We start from the raw sequence: 16,200 nt of genomic DNA, 5'->3' as shown, positions 1-16,200 counted from the left end.
TCAGTTACTTCCACAAATGCAATTTTAAAACAATTTGAATCGTTTTACACTAACCTCTACTCATCAGAACTTCCCTCACAAACACCCGATTTCCGCGCCTTTCTAGATACCATTGAACATCCCAAATTGGACGAAACAACCAAACTCAGTCTAGACTCTCCTATTACGTCTTCCGAGATACTCACCGCAATATCTCTACTAGCCAAAAACAAAGCTCCAGGCCCTGATGGATTTACTAACGAATTCTTCAAAACATTTGGGTCATCCCTGGTTCCCCACATGCTAAAGTACTACAACTTCATTCACCTTACACCGGAGAAGCAATACAACTTTGCTGAGGCTACAATAATAGTTTTTCCAAAGCCTGACAGAGATCCCACACTGATTAAAAATTACAGACCTATATCCCTACTAAATTTAGATTATAAAATCATGGCCAAAATTCTTGCTGTTCGTCTAAATACAGTTATTGCTTCTTTGATTCACAAAGATCAGGTCGGATTCATAAGTGGTCGCTACATTGGAGATAACCTGCGTCTTTTTCATCATATCAATGCCCATGTCAAACATCTCCCCGAACCAGTGATTGGACTAGCCATTGATGCGGAAAAGGCATTCGACCGCGTGGAATGGTCTTTCCTTTTCCACGTTCTACAATGGTTCAATTTTGGTGAGTATTTCACTGACTGGATTAAAACGCTATATTACCAACCTGCCTCCAGAATTTTGATAAATAATAATCTTTCTACGAAATTTCATCTACAAAGAGGCACTCGACAGGGATGCCCCCTTTCACCCTTATTATTTAACTTAGCTCTTGAACCATTATTAATAGCTATTCGTCAAAACTCCTGTATCGATGGAATCCCCACCTCAAATAGACAAATTAAACTTGCCGCATATGCAGATGATATTCTTCTATTCATCCGTAATCCGATCTATTCCCTTCCGATACTCATTAATATCGTTAATGAATACTCCTTGCTTTCCGGATACTCAGTTAACTGGGAAAAATCAGAATTATTCCCTCTAAATGACCTTGTCACACAATCTGATTTGGACTCCTTTCCGTTTCATTGGTCACATTCTGCTGTCAAATACTTGGGAATTTTAGTGCATAAAGACCCCTCCCTCATAATGGAACTAAATCTCTCCAAAGTTAAATTCATTGTTAATAAAACCACTTCCAACTGGTCCCCTATGTTCCTTTCCTGGTGGGGCAGAATAGCAGCAGTTAAAATGACCCTAGCCCCTAAACTCAATTATATTTTATCTATGCTTCCCTCTAGAATAAATAAATCCCTATTTCAATGGATTAATCGCAAGCTCTCCTCTTTTATTTGGAACAACAAAAAACCTCGTATAGCACTCTCCAAATTAAATGCTTCCAAGGAAAATGGCGGCATGAATATTCCTGACTTTCAATTTTACTCCATTGCCTCCTCAGCAAAATACGGATCCTGTTGGATTAGACCTCAACCTCTCAATGATCTCCCTCCATGGCTAGAAATGGAAACATTTATTTGCCAACCATATCCTTTATTAGCCCTCTGTACTATGAATATCCCCCGTCGTTTAAAATGCTATTCATTATTGAGTGTGACACAACATGCTTTACGTTGTTTGGATGACTTAGCGGAACTATCCTCTCTTGACTGTCATAATATGTCTCTTTGGAACAACCCTAAACTCACACATAGCGGTAAACCTTTTTGTTGGAAACACTGGCAAAATGCTGGCTTCTGGATGGTTAGTCAACTTTATCACAATAATTTAATTATTCCTTTTTCTACTTTTCGCTCTCTCATCCCTCTATTCAAACCTACCTACTCTCAATGGCTCTCACTTACCTCAGCTGTCATTTCACTCAATCTGCATTCTGCTTCCTCTCCTTCTCCTCATATTTTATGCCAATGGAGTGACATAGCCCTTTCCTGTGGTAGAGCTATATCTCTGTTTTATAGAATTCTACGGGATCACCGATACACACTCTCCTCTTCAGACATGCAACAATGGACTTCCATGCTCACTATTTCGACCTCATCAGTTGATTGGACGACTCTATGGACCAAAACCAACCGTCCACTCCTCTCTTCCAGAGTCTCCCAATCCTTATACTTTCTCATGTGGCAAGCTATTTGGACACCTCATCGTAAGTGGAAGGCGAAACTGAGACCGGACCCTAACTGCTGGCATTGTATGTCTGCTGAAGGAACTTTGGATCATATGTTATATCATTGCACCGCACTCCAATCTTTCTGGGCTCGTGTTTGGAAAACAATAAAATCCATTACTTTGTGCCCACATGATCTTCACTTTGATATGATTATTTTACGTTCACAACACCCACACTTTGCCTCTTCGATCTGCCCTCCTAAGTTGATTGATGCGATGTTTGCCACGGCCCTTATGCACATTCTAAAAAATTGGAAATCAGCCTCTCTTCTGGACTACACTTTTTGGTGGAACTCACTTTGCTTATATCATCGTTATGAACAATATGCATCTGAAAAACTAAATATAACTAGACCATCGAGACTCTCTTTCTCGTCCTCCACTTTGCACTCTCCTTGGCAATATCTAGACTCCTTCATACATTCTCAATCTCTATCTCTTATCTGACTGCTCCGACTTTTGCCGACTCATATACCCCTCTCCTACTTTTCCCCCCCTCTATTTCCTCTTTTCTTCTCTCACCCTATCTAGCTACTGGATTATTTGTATACTTTTATTATGGTTGAGCTTTACTTTTCTCCAGATACATATATACAACTTTGTTCATATCCATGTATCTTCAGCTTGTTATATATTGCATCTCAATATAGACCATTGTATGTACCTTTAAAATTCAATAAAAAGTTTGAACAAAAAAAAAAAAATAAAAAAAAAGAAATATAGATTACTACTAAGGCCTGTGATTCCATATTTGACAGTGGGCATGTAAATTGGGTAGGTATTTGAGCCTGCTGATGTCCTTAGCATTGAAAGGCTCTGATTTTTTAAATTTTGCCCTAATAATATGTGTTTCTTAAAATGTTGTTGTATTTTAATTGTTTTAACATAATTTGTTTCTTAAAATTTGTCTAAAAAACTGTATGTTTCCCTGCACTGTGCTTTTATATTGTTCATCGCTTAGAATGTTTTAAATAGGTGATTCATCAAATAAAAATGAACTTGAACTTGAAAACGCCACGAATTGAAAACTTAACCACATCATTTCTGGGAAGGGAACTGACAATCAGGCAAGGAAGGAGAAACAAGCATGGACTGGCCAAGTTTACTCTGTTCAAAGCCATTCAAAATGAACCAACATATACTGCAACATGCTTATTTATAAAGTATTTATTTTCTTTATTTAAGTTAAACAATTTCAAGGATAGTTTCCATCTATAAAATTAACAAGTACAAGCTCTGTACAGGAAAGAATGATTTTTTTTTTGTCTAGCTGAAAAACCAAAGTTACAAAAAAGAAATTTCCTCAAACATACTAGCATTACATATACTGTCAATTCTGTTTTAAAGAAGGAAATATGATTATGAAGAGGTGGCTGTTCTCGCTATAAAGTTTACTCTTTGAAACTTTTTCCTCTATCCACATTTGCTTTTATTTTGAGGCAATATTACTACCTTTGAAAATTAGAAAAACAAACCCACCCTTCCAAAAAAAAAGGATATATCACAGATAACTTTGGCACACCAGGTCATGTAAACATAGCTGAAGGTTTGAAGTAATATATGTTTGGTCAAATGTCCCATTCAGTGATGCTATTGTATCCCTTTGTGGTATCTGACTTAAAGTCCAAGTGTATACATATGTCCTCAAGTGTCAGAGATGGTGTGAAATCTCACCTTAAAACTACTGAACAATACATGTCTGGCTATGAAACCAGGACACTTTTCAAAAGGACCTGACAAAACATTCACAGGCCCTGATTTGCTACTGCTATTTTCTCCATTCTCTGTCTACAGGGAAAAACTCTTGACAATTGTTAGGTCCCCCAAGTAGACCTGCAAAACCTACCAAATAAAATCATCAGAAGGAGATGCATGAGGAGTGATGGTAGGAATTGGTTGAAAGTTTCACTGGTCTAAACACAGAAGCTTGTAAAGTATTTTGGAAATCAACGAAACCAGAGGCTTACCCTACAGTCAGAATGAACACATCACAAGAAAGTTTCATGCCCTCTGATTTCAGCTACATCACAATTTTTAATTTTCCATAATCTAAGCCACAGGGCTTGTACCAATGTCAAGAACATCCTTTTCCACTTTTTAAAAATTTTCTTAAAAGAAAAAAAAAAAAATCAGATTACTTTTTTTTAAAACACCTAAGTAGTCATAAATACATCTGTTACAAAAGCCTGAATATTTAGAATGTAAAAATCGATTCTGTAATTGCAATGAGAGTGCACTAAAAACTAACTTTAAAACACTGCACATTATCTGTTCAAAATCCTCTCTCCATCCATGTGGAAGAAACCTGTAAACTTGCTCTTCCAGGGTGAGGGGGAAATTGAGGAAGGAAGAAGAATTTCTACCTACCAAAATCTGCCCTGCAAGCCTTCCTATGTGTCCCTGGAAAAGCATAGTGCAGAGTAGTGCTGCCCGATTCACATCGGTTCACAGATTCGCTTCGGGTGAATCGATTCGAATCGATTTAAATTTTTTTAAAAATTGGCTTCCCGATAAGGACCCTCCCCCCTAAAGCAGGAACGGCAGCGCTGCTCTTGCTGGCCAGCTGCTGCCGCATCTGCTTTACAGGGCAGGAGGGAAAGTCAGTCGGGAAGTGCTGCTGTCGGCTTCTCACCTGACCTCCCCGAAGGACTGCTCATCGCATCACCCCCCCCCCCCCCCGGGAAGGCCTCCCCTCAGCGTTTACCTTATAGTTGCAGTCTGCAGTGAAGATCACGGTTACAGCGTCTTTACTAAGTGCTTTCAGCTCTTTCCTCCGCCCCGATCCTGCCTCTGACGTCAGAGCAGGGATGGGACCGCAGCAGAGGAAAAAGCTGAAAGCACTTAGTAAAGACGCTGTAACCGCTATCTTCGCTGCAGGCTGCAGCTATAAGGTAAACGCTGTGGGAAGGCCAGAGGGAACACGGAGGCCTTCCTGGGAGGGGGGGGAAGTCCTTAAGGGGATGAGTCAGGCCTTGAGGGGGGGGGGGGCAGGCCTTTGGGGGGGGTGCAGACCTTTAAGGGGGGCGACAGGCCCTCAAAGGGGGGGACAGGCCTTCAAAGGGGGGACAGGCCAGGGTGGTGGCACAGGCCTTCAGGGGGGACAGGCCTTCAAGGGGGGGACAGGCCTTCAAAGGGGGGGACAGGTCTTCAAAGGGGGGACAGGCCAGGGATGGTGGCACATGTTTCAGGGGGACAGGAAGGCCTTCAAGGGGGACAGGTCTTCAAAGGGGGGGGGGACAGGCAAGCTTTCAGGGAGGACAGGCCTTCAAGGGGGGGGGGACAAGCCTTTAAGGGGGGGAACAGGCAGGCCTTTAAGGGGGGACAGGTCTTCAAAGGGGGGGACAGGCCAGGGATGGTGGCACAGGCCTTCAGGGGGGACAGGAAGGCCTTCAGGGGGGATAGACCTTCAAGGGGGGACAGGTCTTCAAAGGGGGGACAGGCAGGCCTTCAAGGGGGGAGACAGGCCTTAAGGGATGGGGGTACAAACCTTCAGGGGGGAGGTGCAGACCTTCAAGGGAGGGAGGCCCTGGTGTAGAAGTACACGGAGTGAAGGAAGGGGGGGTTCAAAGAGATGTGCATATGCCGGACTTTGGGTGGAAATAATGGGTTTAAAAATAGAGGAGAGGGAGAAAGATGATGGACAATGGGATTTAGGGAGGGAAGGAACAGAAAGGGAGAGAAGTTGGACACAAGGGATGGTGTGGAGGGGGGGATAGAGATACTGGATAGGAGGGTAGTTGGGAAAAGAAAGGGAGAGATGGTGGACCCTGGAGTGGTGGGGAAGGAAGGAGAGATGCTGGATGAAAGGGTAGTTAAGAAAAGGTGGATCTGTGGATGGAGATGAAAAAAAAGAAAGATGCCAGACCTCCGGGGGAGGGAAGGGAAACGGAAGGGGAGGACAGAGATGGCAGATGGATGGTTAGAACAGAGAAAGGGGAAAGAAGAAAGAAGGAGATCCTGGCAAGCAAGTTATCAGAGGACAACCAGAGCCTGGGACCAACAAGATTTGAATGACCAGACAACAAAAGGTAGAAAAACTAATTCTATTTTCCATTTTGTGATTACAATATGTCAGATTTGAAATATGTATCCTGCCAGAGCTGGTGTTAGACCGCAAATGTGAGCTAGGATTTAAGAGAGAGAGGAAAAGTCTTTTTTGTTTGTTTATTATGTTTACACCACAGCGCCAGTGTGGTTAGGAGAAGGCAAAGGGAGTGAAGAGGCTATAAAAGGGGTGAAGAGGCTATAAAATAAACCCACCAGGATGTTTGAAAAAAAACACCCAATTAGGCAGGAAAATCGAATCAAATCGAAAAAACAATTGAGTAGGCTGAATCGAATCGAAATCTTTTTTTCCTGCATCGGGCAGCACTAGTGCAGAGTGAGTAAATGGGACTTTTCTGCTCAGCCTGGACATGAGAGAAACTGCTTTATTAGCAACTGGTCATTAGTTCTATTGCCTTTTTCCTAGGTTCCATTATGACATAATTCTTTTCATCATGAGCATCTTTAATTACCACCACACCATTAAAAAAAAAAAAAAAAAGACCCCAAAAACTAGTCCAAATTTCACTCCTTGAAGATTCGTGCTGCAATGTTTGCATGGGGCTCTATCATAATACTAATAGAGGTGTAAAAGTAGTTTAGAATTTTTTATTTTTTTAATACTTAATCCCCATCAGGAATGCAATATAATCAGAACAAATGAGGACCTTTAATGATTTTGTTTGGCAAATTAAAGAGCTAATTCATTTTTACTTTTAATAGTACTGCTGCTTTGAAAATGTATAGATAGAAAGAGTTTTACCCCATATCCTTAGCCAACAAATTCATAAGACCTCTCCCAGCCATAAAAGCAAGTTAAGTGTGTACACGAAATTTAACAAGACACTAAGGCAATTTTAAAGAGGCCTGTTAAACCTGCTACTGTGTTAAAGTTGACCACTGAAGTGCATCACTTGCTCTTGTCAGCAACATTAGGTTTCTTCAAGTGACTGAATCTCAGATCAGGGACCAAAGGCTCCATAAACATTAAACAGATCTAGACAAGGGGTTGTCAATATGCACAGTCAATCAACAGACATCTGCAAGACTGACCCTGCTGGGGGAGTAGGGAGGAAGCAGCATTCCCTTCATCTATTTACAGAAATCAGAAGGGAAAGTAAAACTCAGGAAAAGACAGAACATTCTGAAACACAAATATCAAATACAAGTTTTGTGGAACACAAAGAGCAACATGGGCCAAGAACCCAGATCTGGAGAAGATTAGGGAAAGGTCAACTGGGCGCTGATCTGGATCAGTGTTTACAGACACACGTTTCTTCCTCTTTGTTCTTTACATCTGTTCCAAAAGGAAATGATTTCCATAGAAGGAAATGCCTGGAAGTGGACCAGTTCATATCCAGTGTTAGCCATCTATACTGCAATCATAATTCAGCTCTGCACGATTACAGAGTTTGGTTCTATAGTTCAGTCCGTCTTTTGCATGTGTCCATGTCTTGCCATGGGGCACTACAGAGCAATGGAACTTGATATTAACAATAAAGGGTTGGCACCATATATTTATGTAAGTTTTTGCCTTAGAAGAGTCCATATCCAAATACATGTATGTGGGAGAAACCCAAACAAAAAACATAACCTTCAAAATGATGTAGTCGGGTTTCAAGACCACATATGATTCTTACTCAATGGACACTTTAAATGGTCTTTAGCAATTTCTCATCCACAAAAACATCAAATCGGACTTCCATTTCTCTTCTGTTATTCAGATACATTGCTTGTGTCAGTAACTATCTGCGGTGCAAGCACTACCTTGGAACAAAGAGGGGACTGGAATTCATTTGCTAAATGGAGGTGACAGGAGCTGTGCTCAGCAAGTCAAGTCATGCACTGGTTGCTCCTCTCATGCTGACTTCCACCTCCACTTTGCACCCCAAATTCACTGCAGCATTCCTACTTTCAAGACCACAATGGAATACTGAGGTATATAGGTCCGTGGAAAGTTTAAGAATTATCATCAGTAATGCAACTGCAAGTCTGCTCATCTGCTAAACGAGACTGGCCTTTTTCTTTTCCTTGAGCGCCCCCTATTGCTGCAGATTAAGGGTGAATTTCCACTGCTGTGATAGAGATGGATTGCAGACCTCTACTGTGAGACCATTTTTGGCATTCCGACTGTCTAGACAGAGGTTACTGCCCACGTGTCTCAACTTAGAGTTGTTTTCGATCTGTTCCCATTTCTGTAAACAAAAGCATAAAGTAAAAATTAAAAATTAAAAAGAATGCTCAGATTTTCAAGTTTTCACAAGGCATTTTCTTATTTGCCATTCCCTAACCCAGGAGTTCTCAGTCCAGTCACTGGGATATACCTAGCCACTCAAGTTTTCAGGATATCCATAATGAATATGAATTCAATAATAATAATAAGCTACTTAGTTCTCTCAAATTACATTAAATACAGTAAAACCTTGGATTGCAAGTAACTTGGTTTGCAAGTATTTTGCAAGACAAGCAAAACATGTGATTAAATTTTAACTTGATATACAAGCAATGTCTTGCATTACGAGTACATACAATATACATGTGTCACATCATCACAAATGATTCTTCTCTCTCTGACGCTGCAGGAGTGTAGTGACTGTTCTAAACGAGCAAGGTCTTGCATTACAAGTACGTATAGTATTTTGTATTAAAGTTTTTGGGTTGTGGAATGAATAGTCTGAGTTTCCATTATTTCCAATGGGGAAATTCGCTTTGATATATGAATGCTTTGGATTGCAAGCATGCTTCTGGAATGAATTATGCTCGCAAACCAAGGTTTTACTGTACTTATATATTAAATTGCAAAACATATTTATTATACATTTTTTTCCCCAATAAATACATATATATTTTTTTACCTAATATACTTTTTCTCAAAGTCAATTTAACATTTAATGGAGGTAGCACATGCAAATCTATCTCAAGCATATTCATTGTGGGTATCTGGAAACGGGAAGGGTGGGTGTCCCAAGAACTGGGTTGAGAAGTCCTGCCCTAACCTAATCATGAGGCTCTTACTGTACAGTACAGATCAGTCAGTGTAATGCAGAATTGTCCAGCACATGTTCAAATATCCTTTGAGTACTCATGACAACTACCATAGCGAGGGTGTCGCTCCCCTCACCCTCTTCGTCTCCCCCAACCTGTTTAGTTTCCCCATTGTGAGCAGCACCTCCAACTTCCTGCCCGCGCTGGCCTCGGCTCTCCCTCTGACGTCACGTCCTAGTTGCAGGACCTGGAAGCAGTGTCAGAGGGGAGCACAAAGACCAGTGCAAGCAGCAGGTTGGAGATGCTGCACATGCTGGTGAAGAGCTAAAGGCACTGGAATAGTAAGAGTGAGCGGTGCCCAGGGCAGTGGCACCTCTCCCCCACCCTCTCCTCCAGCTCCCCCCCCCCCCACCGTGCATGCACTCACTTCCCTTTCCTCATACCTTTTTAACTTCTCCGGCATGAGCAGTATGGCCACGTTGGTGTCAGTTCGCCCTTTGTCACTTCCTAAGTGCGGGTCCCGGAAGGGATGTCAGAGAGAGCACCGACGTGGGCAGCAACCTCGCGCTGGGCAAGTAAAAAAGGTACAGGGAAAGGCAAGGGATACGGGAGGGGGAAGGGAGGAGGAGTGGTGCTGCACCCTTAGGAAGACTGTGCCCAGGGTGGACCGCCCCCCCCTCCCACTACGCCACTGGCTACAGGCACGGTGGTGTGAAGTGAAAGTGCACGTACAACGGGGGAGGAGTGGGAAGGAGAGGTACCGGCGTCCTCACCAACATAGTGCCTCCTCCCACTACGCCACTGGCTAGAGGTATGGTGGGGGGAAGTGAAAGTGCACGTGCGATGGGGGAGGAGTGGGAAGGAGAGGTACCAGCGTCCTCACCAACATAGCGCCTGAGGTGGTCTGCCCCCCTACCCCTCCCTTACTACACCACTACTCATGACTTTGGCAAGACACTTTAGAAGCCTACTTTTGGAAGCTGTGAGCTTAAATTGGCTACTTAGAAAAATACATTGGGCAAACAATGATGTCTGGTTTGGTTAGAAAACTAAATTTCATGGATTACAAAGTGGAAGGCTGGGGTGGGTGTAGACTTAAAGCAGGGGAAATGTTAAGATGCTTAGCCCTTCTTTCCAATATTAGGCACTTATCTTAGGTTTCTAAATCTAGGCAAATGAACTGCAGGCTTAAATTGAGATGAACTTCCAGCTGAAAATGTAGGTTCCCTAGTTTGGCTAAAAATAGATTCCCAAATGTAGGCCTTCTACCTTTATTTTCCCTTTTGAATATCAGTTTCTATCTAAATGTTTCTCAAAGGAAGATTACTCCCTTAATGACCTATGACTGTCTTTTATAAAGGCAGCATAGTGCCTATGTGCCATTTGAGTAGTGGCACTGGCTGGCTGGTAGGGGGCGCTATAATGCTGTAATGGAATAGGTAGTGTGCAAGACATGTTTGTGGAGTATTTTGTAGATTTTTCTACATATGACCCCTGCTTTTCATATGATTCTGGGTAAATCTAGTTAGATGCATATGTAATAGTTAAGGACAGGCCCAATTAGAAGCCTATGGTAAAAAGAGATAAAAATTTGAATATGGATTGCAGCCAAGGCCAGGAAAACACTACAGATTAATATTAAGGAAAAGCATAATAATATTCTCTTTATGTACTTTGCTGGATTAAGCAAGATCATAAGGAGATACACATATTTTAGAGGTATTAAACTTGCCTCCATCTTTCTTTCGTTCTGTGTGCTTTTTTCTTTATCTAAAGGGTTCGTGCCAAAAAATCCTCATGGCTTTAATTAATGCTAGACCTCTCAGTCTGGCTTAGGAAAGATATAGGGTTTCACATTTTTGAATACAGATAGTGATATGTACCTTAACAATAATTTTTGAATATGAATGAAATATGTCATGTGGTTTGTGAATGTATTGGGGCCCCGAATGTGCGTGAGGATGTGTGAAGGAATAATTTGTATTAGAGAATGACACGGTGAAAAAATTGGTCCCCGTCACCGCCCCGTCCCCGTCTCACCATCCTCTGCACCGCCCCGTCACCGTCATTCCCTTCACCGCCCCGTCACCGCCACTGCCACCCCATTCACCGCCCCGTTACCGCCACTGCAACCCCATTCACCGCCCCGTCACCGTCACCGCTGCATACATAAAAGCCTCAAACGGGTACGATTTTATATACTTTTCCCCATTTCTAATATCTCCCCTATGTATCTGCCATTGCCCCCCCCCTGTGTCCATATACCATCCCCATGGCATGTCCCCTTTTTGTCTCTGTCCCTATGCCCCATGCACATAATTTCCCCTCTTTCTGTTACCTTCCTGTGTCCAGATTTCCCCTATCTTCCTCTTCCATACCAGTGTGTCTCTTCTTTTCAACCCCATCTAGCTTTTTTCCCTCTTTCTTCCCCCCCCCTGCTTCTAGCATCTGGCTCACCTGCCTGTCCTTCCCTTTCTTTCCTGCTGTGGGTTTTTCTTTCCGTTTTCATCCCCTTGGCCCAGAATCCTTTTCCCTTTCACTCCCTCCTTACAGTCTGAGCCGGGAACACGGGTGATCGCACGGTCCTCGCAGCCCCCACCCGCCTGCCCAATCGATCCTAGTGTTTAGCCAGCTCTCTCCCTTCTCCTCACCTTAATTTGCAGGCTTTCTTTTTCAGCGACCTGCACGCTTTCCCAAAGAGCCGCACACGCGCGGCTGCTCAGTGTTCAATCTTCTGCTCTGCTGCAACTTCCTGTTTCCGGTTGCGTCAGAGCAGAAGATCGAAACTGAGCAGCAGCGGCTCTTTGATAGCGTGCGGGTCGCCGAAAAAGAAAATCTACAAACTAAGGTGAGGAGAAGGGAGAGAGCTGGCTAAACACTAGAATCGATTGGGCAGGCGCGATCGGGGACCGCGCGATCCTTCATGCCTCAATGCGGGGACAAGACCCATTCACCGCCCCGCGGGCGGTGAATGGCCTTGTCCCCGTCGCCGCAGCGACTGCTAGTTTTCTTCCCCGTTTTCGGCGGTGACCCGCGGCTAAAATGCGGTGGCCGCGGGTAAACCGCCACCGTGTCATTCTCTAATTTGTATTTAATTTCAAATGTTTTACATATATAAGATTCAAGAAACTTTAAGGAGAAATCCTGAGAGGTAACATCTGCATTTTGACCTATTTAGCCTACCATAGAAACTAGTGTAGGGAGGGCTGTTCAGCCCGCATAGGAATTTCCATTAAGGGAGGACTCCTTTAGCCCATACTGGGAGTTCTCGTTAGGAGGGGTTATATGTTTTTTCCTTTTAGTGTCAGTGAAACTTGAAGCTGTCAGCGTTACTGAGTTTTGGTCAGAAAGCTGGTTTGAGCTAAACTTTTAAAGAATTACTGAGAAAAAGTGTTCACAAAAATATAATTTGTTAAACTTTTCTTTAAGTTTAGTAACTATATTAAATGGAATGTTCCTTGTTCAAATACATATGGCCAGCCTCTGTTGGCTGATTGGTTCATAAGAAGTGATGTCATGGCAAGAGTACATAAGCAAACACCAGCTTTTGTTTGGGGGGGGGGGGGGGGAGAATCCTCTCTCTCTCCATAATGGGCCATTTAGCCCTGGAAGAGACGGGCCCACATATACAGAATGTTTTGTCAAATTGGTCATGAATAAACTTTGCAGTGTAATCTTAATTCTAATTTGAACCTCTAGCTTAACTGAATATAAATTAAATAAAAATTATTTTGATGACATCACATGTCTGTGTATGAGTTACTAGCATGAAATATCCTGTATGTTGGGACGCAACGCCAATCCATGTACTCACATTATAAAGTAACTTGTCCACAAGCTCCTGCACAAGATTGGTCTTGCCCTGCAGCAGGTGTAACTTTGTCTGTATATGTGCTGATAAACACTGGCACCTACATGTGTATTTCTTTACAACCAACTGATACTTCCACTAGACTAGAGGATATGGTTTCCTAGGTCTCTAAGTAAGGCAATCATGCAGCAACATAATCAAACTTTTGTGGATGAATCTGCCTTTTTTCAGGCACCCCCAAACATACTTCTGACTAGTTTTCTCAAAATGACAAGAATTGGTCACCTTTTATTTAAGTCAAGGTGCTTAAAGGGAACTCTACATGAATGGAGACCATTTTGAAACAAACAATAGAAGACCTAATAAGGGCCATAAGGATACCAGATATTCAATGCAGGGGCCATATCTGGCCACCAGCATTGAATAACAAGGTCAAAGTTTGCCACCAAGGACTTTGCTGGTCAAACTGATATTCAGTTTTTTAGGTGGGTCTATCTAGCCACTAGACTTAGCAGGCCAGCCACTGTATATTGGCACCAGCCAATCCAGCGAGCCAGATATTCAGAAGGAGACGGCCAGCTATCTCTTCCCGTATAATGCCAGATAGCTGGCTAAGTGGTATTTGGGGGGGAGGAGGGGACAGTGTACACTGCCAATCAAACTAATTGACACGTGACATCAGCCAATCAGCATTTTTTACTATCAGATATAGGCTTATCACCTCTGTCAACCTTCTCCTTCCTCTACTGTAATGCCTAAGACCTAGATAACTATGCTATTTAAACCCAGGGTAACTACTCTGTTTCCTTAGTGGCCTTAGAAAGAGAAGAAAATTCTCAAAAGACAGTGCCAGATAGTCCAATAAAAGGTTAACAACTACAACCTGTTTGCTGACCCCGACTTCTACATATCCATGAAGTCTAGGAACTCTCAATCTGCTCTTTTGGACGCATCTAGCATGTCATGTTTTCAGGATATCATCAGTGCATATGCATGAGAAAAATTTGAATGCTTTACCTCCATTGTTTGCAAATTTCTCATGCATAATCACAGCGGATATCCTGAAATCTTGACTGGCTGGGTGTGTTCCAAGGTCTGGGCTGAGAACTACTGAAGAGAACAAACAAAGCAACCATAATTCTTTACTCCTGTACTATTTATACAAGAAAATATTGCCAGATGATATTTCTCAGGCTGTTTTAATATTAATAGAGCTATAAGATGTTGCTCTGTGTCTCTGTAGACTAAATCTGACATTGAAGCAGGACTTTGGCCCAGTAACTAAATAACAGTATGAACTTCTCTCTGGGGTTTCTCATGGACCACTTATTGTGCCTATCTTACTTATAACATCTTGAAGCAAGCCTGCTGTTCAATATGCACTTGATATGAAAATGTATATACTGTATTCTGCTATAGTTCTATTAATTATACAGACTATAAGGCCTAGCTAATAAAGTTTTGAATTTCAGTTTCCACAAGAGGGCCTTTAAGTAGAAATTAAACTAGTGAGATATATAATAGGCCTGAAGGTTCATGTTAAGATGCTTCCTCTGGAGTTGGCTTGGTGGATCATGTAGTAATTGTGGTTCACTGTCATATAAAAGATCCCTGGTTCAATACCTGCACCAGGCCTTCTGCTCATTGAGTTGTTTGGAGTTGGAGCTGGGTCAGGGGCCGTGTTCATGGCCTAAGGAGTAAGTCAGGATCACTGATTAATGGTGATGCCTAGTGGCCAGAGCTGGGCCTTTCATTACAAACTTCAGGAAGGAGCCTTGATTCATTGTCCCCAGTCAAAGACTGACACTGAGACAACTAAATTAGGGGTGCTGGTCACAGAAAAGATATAGAGACATTTAAATATCTCTATGGCATAAATGCACAGGAGACAAGGCTTTTTCATTGGAGGTGGTGGAGACAAATATGATCTCTGAATTCAAAGAAAGTGTGGGACAAGTACATAGGATAGAGGAAGGGATAGTAGATAATATGGATAGAAAAACTGGATAGGCCCTATGGTCTTTATATGCCATGATTTTCTCTATTTTCTGTATTTAAAAAAAAGGGAGGGAGAGGATCCATGGATATATGCAAATGAAGACTTATGGCACCAGATCCCAGAACTGGTTCCTTGTTGGAATAATACAAGTGAGAAAAGGAAAGTACACCTCTGGATGTTTGGTGTGGCTTCCTAGTGTAAAAAGGTGAATGTCAAATTTAGATATGGCCCATGGGAATTAGTAGAGTATGCATTCTATTGGCCCAATCAAGGATTATAAAAAAAATTAATAGCCGTCCAATGCAGATATTAAAATTAAGAGGTCCATAATCCCACATTTAGCTGTACAAAAGTAAAAGGGTTAACATGGAGGGTATTTTCCCTACTCCCCCTCCCCAATGAAGAATATTTCCCAAGCCCCCTCTATGGCATCCCCTTTCTTTCCTGCATGACTTGAGTAATGGTGTGGGCCCCCTTTAGGGAGCTAGACATGTGTTAACATGCAGAAAACACTTTACAAGTTCACTGCTGAAGAAAACTCAATATATTGTTAGAGGTGGTGGCTAGTACGAGAATTACCAGAAAACAGTTATATAACAACTTAAGAAGTTCATCAAGCCATGCATTCTGCTGCTGATTCTCTTTGTTGTTGCTTTTCCAAGCACAAGAAGCCTAACCTGTTAAGTCTTTCTATATAAAGGTGCAGTTGCATACTTTTCTTAAATCACTTTTGTTGTTCTTTTCTGTGCTTTTCCATCCTCATACCTGTCTGCTGTCATTTTCTCTGCAGCCTTGCAGTTTAAGCACTGAAGAAGGCGATCTTTCCACAACAGTAAGGCACAAATCCATGTGTTTTACCGACTTATCCTTCGTTAAAGCCCACTCCTTAAACAAAACAGAACAAACAGGACTCTAGTAGCTGTTACATCTGGTGGAGCCATTTACAGAAACAACCATGGGACAAGGAGCTGTATTACAAAGAACAATTTTCTTTGCAAATGAGAAACACAGAAAGGTCTGCTTCAATGAACATGCAGCATAGTAAAAAAAAAAGTACTAATATAATAAAATATTTCGGAAAGCTAAAATGCAATATGTATGTTCTCTACTAGTGAAATCAAAGAATTTCTCAATACAAAGCATCTCTAATACTATAACTATACTCTGAAGAACAGCTTTTTTGGGA

At 42.1% G+C, this 16,200-nt stretch overlaps 1 protein-coding gene across 2 annotated transcripts in view; it reads right to left on the bottom strand.

Annotated features, from left to right (window-relative positions):
* Window positions 1-6,432: 6,432 nt before the first annotated feature.
* The window catches only part of GALNT2 (polypeptide N-acetylgalactosaminyltransferase 2), a 477,304-nt gene continuing 467,536 nt past the window's right edge, over window positions 6,433-16,200 (bottom strand). The window contains exons 15-16 of one of the 2 annotated variants that reach the window (XM_033938413.1): window positions 15,780-15,896; window positions 6,433-8,414 (exon numbers count right to left, since the gene is read on the bottom strand). In XM_033938413.1, the coding sequence (XP_033794304.1) occupies window positions 8,262-8,414; window positions 15,780-15,896 (270 nt within the window). In that variant the 3' untranslated portion in view covers window positions 6,433-8,261. Of the gene's footprint in view, window positions 8,415-15,779; window positions 15,900-16,200 lie in introns of both variants that reach the window. The other variant, XM_033938412.1, reaches the window with a different exon arrangement.

This window comes from Geotrypetes seraphini, chromosome 3 (assembly GCF_902459505.1).
Source record: "Geotrypetes seraphini chromosome 3, aGeoSer1.1, whole genome shotgun sequence".
NCBI lineage: Eukaryota > Metazoa > Chordata > Amphibia > Gymnophiona > Dermophiidae > Geotrypetes > Geotrypetes seraphini.
Note: the sequence above shows the minus strand (reverse complement) of the source record. Positions and strands in the feature narration are given on the sequence as shown.